The 11,753-nt window shown below is 44.9% G+C and overlaps 1 protein-coding gene across 1 annotated transcript in view; it reads left to right on the plus strand.

Moving 5' to 3' along the window:
- The window catches only part of LOC137346999 (glutathione hydrolase 1 proenzyme-like), a 48,075-nt gene extending 43,840 nt beyond the window's left edge, over positions 1 to 4,235 (plus strand). Inside the window, exons 12-13 of the mRNA XM_068010984.1 lie at positions 3,019 to 3,147; positions 3,968 to 4,235. Of these exons, the coding sequence (XP_067867085.1) occupies positions 3,019 to 3,147; positions 3,968 to 4,132 (294 nt within the window). The 3' untranslated portion in view covers positions 4,133 to 4,235. The remainder of the gene's footprint in view (positions 1 to 3,018; positions 3,148 to 3,967) is intronic.
- The last annotated feature ends 7,518 nt before the right edge of the window (positions 4,236 to 11,753 follow it).

Genomic DNA, 11,753 nt, shown 5'->3' on the forward strand with positions numbered 1-11,753 from the left:
TGGATGCTGCTGCTGTCTATGGAAGATGTGGCTACAAGGAGAAGCACACCAAATGGAGCAGTAGGTAGGAAGGAGGACTCCCAGATTTTATGATGTGCCACTGGAGGCTTTAGTAGAGGAGTTGCAAAGGAGGAGAGAAGCAACACTTTGGCAGGGGCCCAGGAGACAAACCCTGTGAAGGAATAGGAATAGATGATCAGGGAGGTCAGTTCCAAAGTCTGGCCACAATGGCCTGGGAGCAGTGCTGCAAGAAGTTCAATGACCTCACACAAGTGGTCAAGGTCTGTAAATGCATCTACACAGGATATCTTCCACCTACCACTCCACCGACCTCTTACGCTGTTTAATGCACCTGCGCCCCCATCATTTACCCATCAGCAATCAGGACTCATGCCTAGCATTCAGAGACTTCACCTCACCCCCACACATTCACCGCCATGATGTTCTGCCCATGGTCACACATCAACTGCACATTGATGTTGTGGTAGCCCTTCCAGTTCCGGTACATCTCTAGATGTGGGACCTGCAGACCCACATAGAATCATAGAAAGTTTAAGGTACAGAATGAGGCCACTTGGCCCATCGTGTCTGTGCCGGATGTGTGCATGTGTGCAATTGATGGCTAACTGCACCTTTGGGAATGCAGCTACCCTGGAAAAGCCGCGTGCCCATTCCTCTTGCTTCTCTCTGATAAGAGAGAGGACAATGAAGTCCCCTTTCCTGGCATACAGAGCCTTCATCACTTCCATGATACAGCAATAACAAGGAACTGAGAAATGTTAGCTATGTCGCCTGCTCCCATCCGGAAGGATTTATTTGCATAAAAGTTGAGAGCGACAATGACCTTGATGGCCACTGACAGCGCCATCCTCACTCTGCTATGAGGCGGCAGGTAATGTTGAAGGAGGTGGCACAGTTCAGTAACCACATCCTTGGTGAATTGTATTTGCCTCACGCATGGCTCCTGGCTGATGGGGAGGTAGGAGAGGTGATCGCTGAAGATCCTTGGTGAGCCCTCCAGAGCCCTCCTCCTTCTCCCTCTGTGCACAGCTTCCTCTCTCTGTGTTCCATGTCCCTGTCATGTTGCAGCCCAAGAGGGACTGCAGCTACAGCCCCCATAACTCACCAGGCTTTCTGTTAACAGGGCAGAAAACCCCTGTGAACTCCCTGTAAGGATGCATCAACACAGCCTTCAAAATTCAACAAGTCACCCAAAATTCCTCCAAGAAGACATTACAATACTTCCACAAACTTTTCAAGAACAAAATTTAGCCAAAAGCACCTCACCTGCAAGTTGGATGGCAGCCCTTTAAATTACATTAGTGGTGAGGTTCAAGGAAGGGAAAGAAGGCACTAACTGGGCCTGCACTGTCCAAATTGGCAGAATGTACGTCAAATCAGCTGAAGAGGCTGACAGACATCAGGATCTGCCCATCCTGCATGCTTACGGTGCTACGGAGCCCAATTTCACGGCCGATGATTCTAAGATTTCATTCTTCCAGAATACCAGCTCTTCTATTTGCTCATTGCAACTTTGAAGTCCTCCTGAACTAGCAGATAGGACCTTGGTTTAACATCTTTTCTGAAGGAAGAGGCTCTCTCTGACAACACAGCATCACCTTCAAGACTATTGAAGCATCAACCTAGATTACAGGCTCAAATTTCAAAAATTCTTGGCACCAAAATCACTTGCTCAGCAATTTCCAGTTTTCACACTATAGGGTGAGATTCCTCTTTTAATAAGAAACAGGGCCTCTAATTTTTTTGCACATTCAGATGCTAATAAAATTGCATTCTCAGAAATCGCGTATTTCAAAGCCTCACATATCAGTAACTAAATGTGTGGGTCCGTGAATAGGGAAAGAAACTGGAATTCTCCCAGTTTTCATTGAAATATTAATTTTGTGTCCTAACGCTCCTTACGTTATTCCCATTTGAGTGTATGAGACAGAATACCATAGAATCATTATAGGCCAGAATTTAACATTGAGGCGGTGGCCCCACCCATCGGCTGGAAAGCCGGGGTGAGCCCATCTCCACTGGGCTTAGAAGCCACACTGCTATTTTACGTGGCCCAAGCCCATAATTGACCTCGGTTGGGACTTCCACCATCCCCCACGAGGCAGGAAATTCCACCTCCAAGAGCTGCCTGCCAATCAGAAGACCAGCAGCTCTTCAGTCCCAGCAGTGCCACCAGGAATGGTGGCCACTGCTGCAACTGCACCCAACAAGAAGAGGAACGATGGACGCTGGCCTCCAAAAGGTCTGTGGGGGTTGAGCCTCACCAGGGACAATTGGCTAGCCCTGGTGAGGGGGGTTGGGGATTGGGAGTGGGGATTGGGTAGCAGGGCAAGGGGGTTGTTTTAGTGGGGGTGGTCCATGCTGCTTGTGGGGTCCTCCATGGGGCACAGGGTGCCCAATCAGGAGGCCCCCCCCCAAAGCCCGCAAGGAAACCGCCAGGTATGACTGGGCGGCCTCCCCAGGTGCCGAGGTGCCTGTCCACCACTGGTAAAATACCAGCGGTGGTGCGGAGGCCCTTAAGTGGTAATTAATTGGCCACAAGGGCCTCAATTGGCTTGGGAGGGCTGGGCCATTTACTACCTGCCCCACTGCTGCTGAAATAGCAGCGAGAGTGGGTAGGCAACAGGAATGGCAGCCCCAGCTACCACATGATTTTACGCATCCCCCGCCTCCTAGCCTGCTCCTGGGGGGACTTTAAATTCTGGCCATAATCTTACAGCACAGAAGGAAGCCATGCAGCCCATTGTGCCTGTGTAATCTTGAAAGAGCCATTGAGTTAGTCCCTGATCTTACCCCATAACCCTGTCAATACTTATTTTTCAAGTATATATTTAATCCCCTTTTGAAAGTAACTATTGATTCTGAATTCCACCATCCGTTCCAGTTCATATAATCTCCAAACAGAAATAAATAAAGAACTAATTTTACAAGACTAGCAAAAAATGAAGTTGAAGTCCTCTTGGATTATTGAGTAATGTATTTTTCTTGTTTCAATAGGTTGTAATCAATGCCCTTTGGTTTGGTGATGATGCTTGTGAGGCTGTGAACAAGCCAAGGGTTCATCACCAATTACTACCAAATCTTGTGCAGTTTGAGTCTGAGGATCTTGCAACAAATGCAGAACAGGTTAGTAAACTTGCTAAACAAATTTGAACAATTAAACCTAACAGGAGGAAGTTTGTCAGAAATGATTGTTCTTTTTTTACAAATGGTTTGTTGGACAACCAAAATTTTTACGGCTGAATATAATAATTCGTGATGGTCATGTGGCACACTGTAGGAATGCAGTTGGTTCCTCCCCAACACTGGTATCTAAATATGCTATCTCTATGGAAGGTGATTCACCTTAATATTCAAACTATTATCTCATTGTCCATGTTTTGTTATTTCCTAAAGCTATGTCTGCTGTTAATAACCATCAAATTATCCATCACCAGAAAAGTTGTGTGTAATCCATGGTCAACAATATAAAGCCCAAATCTCTCTGATGCTTGAATACTGTTTCCATATCTAGGAGGTTCTTCTAGAAGTTCTTTCACACTCTTTGACAGGATCAAAGAAAAAGCTTGACATCTTTCTTGAGATATTCTTTCTCTGTTGCAATCTGTCGAGTCTTTCTCTACTAAATCAACATTAGGCTGGTCATAGCTTTCCTGAACTTACTCTGTCTTCCTCCATTCTGAGCTCCAGATATCCCATTCTGTACATGTATCTTCTTACCATTATCTTTGCTATTTTGGTTCCCTTTTCTGTGTTGGAATTTTCCTTCGCTATGTCAAACTATAAAGCTGTTTATTTCACCTCAACTCTGTTTTTTTCCCATTTTCCTACAGCCCTTGAGCTTTTAAAACTTCTTTCCTGATTCATCTCTAGTTTCTAAAGGTTAATATGCATATGACAATTCTAGCTTGAAGCCATTTTCTATTTATGCTTTTGATTCCCCCAGCTTCGCCAGTTCCGTAAGGAAATAGAAGACGACCTAAAGACGAAAATGCATGTCAGTGGTTTCGCCGATATGCCCTCAGTGGTGCAGGTTATTATACGAGAAGGGAACGTTTGGCACGCTGTTTCAGATACCATACGTAAAGGTGGTTGCCCTGCAGGATACTGACATGCTCACAAGCCTATTTAACTCCCTCATACAGTATCACTTGTGTGAAATATGAAGTGGAATGCTTCAACCAACATGATTAAGGTTTTGCCTGTGAATCACCACTGCTACATGAATTGCTAAAGACCTTAACATTGTGAATAAAACCAAAACATTTGGTAAAAGCTAGCAAACCTCATGCCATAATGCATCCATCAGGGCTCAAAATCTTGTGTCCATAAAGTAAATGTAGGGAGCAGTTCCTGACCCATTGTGAGCACATTGAAGACTTGGGCACGCACGGCAAAATGATTTTCCAAACATTCATTTTAATAGGTTAGAAAATGGTGCTTGCCAAAATTTTGAAATCCTGCTCCTGGCAGCAATGGGGGCACCAAATTGGAAAATTCACCTACAGTACCTCTTCATCAAAGATCATAATAATTATAATATGGTACAACATATAATACACAGCGCTGAAGATGTGTCCATATAATATTAAATTAGGATAGCCAAGATGCAGGTTAAAGCCTATGAGCAGTGAGGAAGCAGTACAGGAGTTAAATTAGATGTGGATGTTAATGAACAAGCTGCAGTCATTGAATATTTGGTCCTGAATTTCTGCTATCATTTACACGGAGTCTTTGAGCAATCTGTAGGTCTTCGGCTAGAGTTAGATTAGGAGGTTGATAGAACCCAAATAGAATTTCAGGACTTTTGTCTTTTGGGTCCAATTCCACAGTGTTGGTCAAAGAATTGAAAGACCAAACAAGAGTACATTTTATAGCTCTTTAAGAGGGACTTGCATCTTATTGCTTCGGTTCCTCTGAATTACTTCATCGGCCTTTTACTTAATGACCCAATACAGAATTATAATTAATCAGTCAGATTAATTAAGCTGTTATCTTCTATCCAAAGGGAGCTTTCTGTGATAAAGTAGATAGCTAGATAGATATACATAATGACATATACACTACAGTCTATTAAGGGAAGCTGCCTTAATGGGGAAGTGTTTACATATAAAATCACATGATGCAGCAATGTTTACTGGGAGTGCAATTCATTTTGAGATTGCACATAGCTGGCTATTCTTCTCTCTGCAAATAAAAGCAGAGACCAGTGACATGTGTTGGAATACCATCTATACAGTTTAGGCCCAATTTTAACCCTGCACATCCAGTAGAAACTGTGTCAAGGAGGGAGTTTAAATGGCCCGTACGACTTACCTGCTCCCATTGTCTTCCCACAGCTTGCAATTTTAACTTTGCTGTTCTGATTAGGTGAGAAGGGCACCTGGCAGAAGGCAGCGGGATGCTTCTTTAAATATGCAGACCAGGCTCCAATGACATCATCAGGGCTGGCTGCAATTTTAACCAGAGGCCTACGTATGGAAGCCATTACGGCCAAGCTGCCTGGCAGGAAGCACCGGGACCAGAAGAAGACCAGAACGATAAGTGGATTATTGTTTTTAGTTTCCTTGTGGGCCAGGAGGAGAAACAGAAGGAAACCCTAGGCCACCGCTGCTGCAGCAATTCCCTCCAAGACCCTCCTTATCTCCCCCTCCTACCTCCAACCATTTAACTAAGTGCCAGGGACCCTTCCTTCTGGACCCAGTCAATAGCCTCAGGCCACCCAATATCCTGTTCCTGTCTGCTGGCTTCAGTCGGGAGACTGACAGGGTGGATGAGGCCCAAGAGTTAAAGTTTCCAGGGCCTTACACTGTGGAGGTGCAGACGGTTTACCAGGTTATCCACCTGGGGCTTAAGCCCACACGACCCAAATCCACCTCCACCCCCCACCCCTGTTAAAATTGGCCCTTTCAGCTCCGTAATAACCAAATTCTCTTCTTCACCAAACAGCTAAAGATTTGCCAAATACATGACAGAATAACATAGATTGCATTACAAAATGTGTGTGACCAAGTTGCATATGATTTCTTGCTCACTAAACAAAAAAAAGTGTTTTACCATCAGCACAGTGCCTGCTAACATTTGATTTAATTAAATGTTTCGTTACTCCTTTCTCAAATATCGGTATGACCGCATTAGACCTTGTTTAATTGCAAAACACATCATTAAAACACATGCAGTTGTGCATTTTCTAAGTTTTGCCACAATGTAGTTTAGGAAGGTGGATAGTGACTGATAGACTAACAAAACTATATTGCCCATTGACTACACACTAATCTAGGTGTACTCAATTAACTGTATATTCAAACAATTTGGGAATGAATACGTTTACGTATTCCTATTCTGATACTGTTTTTGGGAGAAAGTTTCTAACACTTAAGTAGGAACTAAAGACACCTACCTGTTCAAAATGTTTCTTCAAATAAAAATGTAATATGCTGGAAATGCACAACGGATTGTTCAAATTACTGATTACTGTTTCTTCTATGACCTTGCAACAGAACCAAGTTTTGGTGTCTTTCCCCTTCAGTATTTTCTATTTTACATTTTCAGTGTTTTCTTTATGCCACCAAATATTTCTTCCTCGCAGAATTAATTTTAACATTTTCAGGGGAAATCAATTTCAGTATTACAGATTGCATTTAAAAAACAACTTTTAACACAAAAAACGTCGTTAGATGCTTCACAGATAAAATGCAATGGTAACCAAAGAAAAAGAATAGGAAGAACTTGCATTTATATGGTGCCTTTCATAACTTCAGAGTGTCTCAAAAGGCTTTGCTGCCAATGAAATACTTTGGAAGTGTAGCCACTGATGAAATGTAGAAACACGGCAGCCAATCTGCTCACAGTAAAGAATTGGGGAGGTGGCCAAAGCATTGGTTGAAGAGGATTATGAAAGCGGGCAGAAGAGTAGCAAGGTGAATAGGTTTTAAGGCAAGTTTCAGAGTCAAGGTGGCTTAGCTTTGCCACATCTTAGTTGGTGGATTTATAGCACCGACCCACACTTTGCTCCCAGGTTTCTGCCAACCATATCCCAGAAACCTTGTTGTTGGATGGAGATCAGTGGCAGCAGTTTCAAACCAGGCGATTCTAGAATTGAACTCTGCTTCAAGAATTTCAACATTAAATAGCACTGGCAGAAGTATATTATATGAGATAGGTAACTTCAGTTCCTATTATATGTCTAAAATATGTAATTCTGGGCACTTCATCTTTAACATGTATTCACAACTGATTAATTGGAATTAGCTGAAAACCAAGTGATAGGCCACCCCAGTGAGCCAGATGGTAGGGTGAGATGAAGAGCCAGCAGGCCTCGCTCTTTGCCACGGAGGCCTCCAAGATCATCTTCCAGTCCAGAGTCCGCTCCATTGAGCAGGATGAGACGTGCTCGCGTTACTTCTTCCAAAAGGTACACAGAGAGAGCTCTGCGATCAGCAGCCTGAAGGAAGAGGATGGCTCAGTAACATCTTCGCAGTCCGGCCTACTAAGGATCAGCAAATCCTTTTATGCTGGGCTGTCTGACGCGAAGCCCGCAGACAGCAGAGCCTCCCAGTCCTTCCTGTCATTTATCACAGAGGTCTTAGATGACAGCATGAGGGAGAGACTGGACAAGCCGCTAACTCTGGACGAGCTGACAAAGGCCACCAAGTCCTTCGAGACGAGTAAAACTCCCGGAAGCGATGGCTTACTGGTTGAGTTGTATTTGGTCCTGTAGGACTGGGTCGGCCCGGACCTGCTGGAAGTATAGGAGAGTATGCTCCTGACCGGCAGCACGTCAGAATCCATGAGGAAAGGCATTATCACCCTCATCTAAAAGCGGAAGGGGGAGAGGGCAGAAATCAGAAATTGGCGGCCCATCTCACTGCTTAATGCTGACTACAAGATTCTGTCCAAAGTCATAGCCAGTCAAGTCAAATCTGCTCTGGAGTTGGTGGCCCACCCTGATCAGACCTGTACTGTACCTGGCAGGAAGATCTCCGATAGTCTCGCGCTACTCAGGGATACGATTGCCTATGTGCGGGACAGGAGGGTGGACACCTGCCTCATCAGCCTGGACCAGGAGAAGGCTCTTAACAGGATATCACACACCTACATGATGGACGTGCTTTCCAAAATGGGGTTTGGGAGGGAATCTGCAATTGGATCAAACTGCTCTGCACAAACATCAGTAGCGCAATCTCAGTCAATGGGTGGGAATCAGAGAAATGGTCCCCCATTAAGTGGACACTTAAGGGCCTTTGACCACCTCCACACGTATTTTATCTGTGGCAAACAGGTGTGCTGGGGACATGAAAGGCCGCCCAGTGAGAGCTGCCGGCCTTTCCGCGCCCCAGGGGGTGCCCTGACAATCAGGTACAGGGTGCCCGATTGAGGGCCGGCCGCTCCTCCCAACCCACCCCCGGGACCCAAGGCGCCCCACCTCCCCAGTCCAGATGACCACCCTTGCCTCACCGGGGCACGACCGATCACCCTGGTGAGGCGTCCAAAACCTACCTTGGATCCCGGCTCCATGGCATTCTCCTCGGTTGGCTTGGCTGCAGTCCAAGTAGCGGCCACCGTTCCCGGTGGCGCTGCTGGGACTAAGAGCTGCCGGCAAGATGATTGGCCGGCAGCTCACTGAGGCGGGACTTCCTTTCTCAGTGGGTAGAAGTCCTGTCCCGGAATAATTAAAGCCTGGGGACCCATAAAATGCGGGATGGATCCCCAAGCTAGGCGGGTTCGCCACCGACTTTTATGTCGGTGGTGAACTCCCGTCCACCTAAGGTAAAATTCCAGCCATAGAGTGCAGTATTTTGGATATTCCCCATTTTTTATTTGTTGTGCTATTCACAAAATGGGATATTAGTTAAATGAAATGTTAGGTCCTTTGTCTTTCTTCAATTGTTGACATGAGTATAAAAGCAAGGAAGTTATGATGAGTCTTTATAAAACACTGGTTCAGCCTCAACTGGAGCATTGTTTCCAATTCTGCACAGCGCACTTTAGGAAGGATGTGAAGGCTTTCGAAAGGGTGCAGAAAAGATTTACAAGAATGGTTCCAGGGATGAGGAACGTCAGTTATTTGGGTAGATTGGAGAAGCTAGGGTTGTTCTTCTTTGAGGAGATTTGATAGAGGTGTTCAAATCATGAGGGGTCGAGAGGTAGAGAGAAACTGTTCCCATTGGCGGAAGGATCGAGAATCATAGGACACTGATTTAAGGTGAATGTCAAATGAACCAACAGCAACATGAAGAAAACCTTTTTTACACAGCAAGTGGTTAGGATCTGGAGTGCACTGCCTGAGAGTGCGTTGGAGGCAGATTCAATCATGGCTTTCAAGGGGAAATTGGATAAGTACCTGAAGATAAAAAAAAAATTCAGGGCTAGGCAGAAAGGGCAGTGGAGTGGAACTAGCTGAGTTGCTCTTGAAGAAAGCCAGAACGGACACCATGGGCCGAATGGCCTCCTTCTGCACAGTAACAATTCTATGACTCTATGATTTTATGGCATTATTTAGACCACAATGAAGCGTCTGCAATCTCTGTTTGTCTAGGGACCCTGTGCCTTTGCTACTGACAATAGCAAGTTGCAGATAGACTCTTTCAACCTCTGCCAAGGCTCTATTTAACAAGCTGTCAGAGTGTACAATAAACAGACTTGGCAATGGTGCTTCTGTTCAATTCTTCCTTACGCCCAGCTTGGGCCTAGCACATCACAAGAGGGCTCAGTGAAGCAGAGACTTGAACCTCTGCCCTAATTGGACCACAGGAAGAAGTGTAGGCTCATCGGGCCTACTGCACCATATTCTGTTCACCTACAGCTCTATCCTTCTCATTTCAATTCCCAAGTATCTTTCTGCCTTTTAAACACTGGTCCCTGAGAATGTTTGAGACATGATTCCAGCAACTATGCCAGGATTGCACTCAGTTAAAGCTTTGGGTTGGGAAACAGATTTTTCTGGTTTCAACCCCCGCCCGACCCAAACGTACCCTTTTTTTAAGGTTAAAATTCAGTCCATCAAGAGGCCAATAATAAGATGACTGAAGTACTCCAAGGGCCAATTTTTGCATGCCTGCTGCCTCTTTCACGCTGGAAAATGGACGATAGGTAAACTAAAACTTAAAAAGAAGTAAGAAAAGTTTTAGGAATTTGTTATATAAGATTTTCAAGAAGGCCTCAAAATGAGCAGCCTGTGCTCCCACCTGAAACTTAGGAATAGGAGTAGGCCATTCAACTCCTTGAGCCTATTTGGCAGCAGGCAGAGGGAGATCTTGGTTATATATTTAAATCGAGGTTGTATGTCCATCCCGGGCTCCTGATTGGCATTCCCTATCCCTTGGTCCCGAGCTGGGAGAAACCTAACCAGCGGTCCTTAAAGTCACTGGTGTACGCTGCTCCAAAATGGCTGATTTTTTAATTCTTTAATTGTTGTGGCACCAGGCAGTGCTGGAGAGCCCTCCCTAACTCAGTTATCACGGTCAGTTGGCTTGGCATAGCAGCATGATGATTTTCTACACTCCCTGACCATTGAGCTGCCTCAAAGCGCCCATGAAAGTGCTCGCAGCTCGCTGGGCACATGCTAATGACACCTGACTGCCAAGATGGACTTGTAGGGGAGTTACCGTTGTTACGTAGGCAGACTCGGCAGCTATTTTGGTCACACCAAGATCCCACAAACAGCGAATGAATGAAAGCCCAAATCATCTGTTTTTGGTGGTGTTTGTTAAGTAGGAAAAAGGGAAACCAAGACACAAGGAAAACTCCCTGTTCTTCTTCAAGGACAGATCTTCAACATCCACCTGAACAGACTGACTGGGTCATGCTGGAAATCGGAAATTAAAATATTTCAAGCACTCCTCTTTTTAATCCAAATCCAAGTTTTTTGATTGGATCGTTTCAAGTTAAAAGGGAGTTTTTCTGCTGTTAATCAATAACGGGACAGAAGTCAATGACGGTCATTCTCACAGATACTTAACAACTAATAATGAGTTTGATTTTTTTAGATTTAGAGATATAGCACTGAAACAGGCCCTTCGGCCCACCGAATCTGTGCCGACCATCAACCACCCATTTATACTAATCCTACATTAATCCCATATTCCTACCCCATCGTTCCTCAATTCCCCTACCACCTACCTATACTAGGGGCAATTTATAATGGCCAATTTACCTATCAACCTGCAAGTCTTTAGCTTTGGGAGGAAACCGGAGCACCCGACGAAAACCCACGCGGTCACAGGGAGAACTTGCAAACTCCGCACAGGCAGTACCCAGAATTGAACCCGGGTCGCTGGAGCTGTGAGGCTGCGGTGCTAATCCCCTGTCCCTTTTCCCCAACTTACTTGCTTAAAAGCTGTTCCATCTCTAAACATCTTCTGAAAAAAGGTAATCGAACTGAAACGTTAACTCTATTTCTCTCTCCACAGATGCTGCACAGACCTGCTGAGTATTTCCAGCAATTTTGTTTTTATTTCCGATTGCCAGCATCTGCAGTATTTTGTTTTCCCAGCTGCTGACCTGAGCCAATCTCAGGAGGTTTATTTTCAGGTTACAGTTGGGTTTGTGAGAACCGCTTGTGAAAAGTCTGTCCCATTAGTGTTTGATCGCACACAATAAAACAAGAATGATTAGTATTTATATAGCACCTTTAATGTAGTAAAAGGTCCCAAGCTACTTCACAGAAGCGTAATCAAATTACATTTGACAAATGGACTGCTATTAATATTTGAGACCTGGGAAGGAGTGCA

The sequence above is a fragment of the Heterodontus francisci genome, chromosome 31 (genome assembly GCF_036365525.1).
Source record: "Heterodontus francisci isolate sHetFra1 chromosome 31, sHetFra1.hap1, whole genome shotgun sequence".
Classification (NCBI taxonomy): domain Eukaryota; kingdom Metazoa; phylum Chordata; class Chondrichthyes; order Heterodontiformes; family Heterodontidae; genus Heterodontus; species Heterodontus francisci.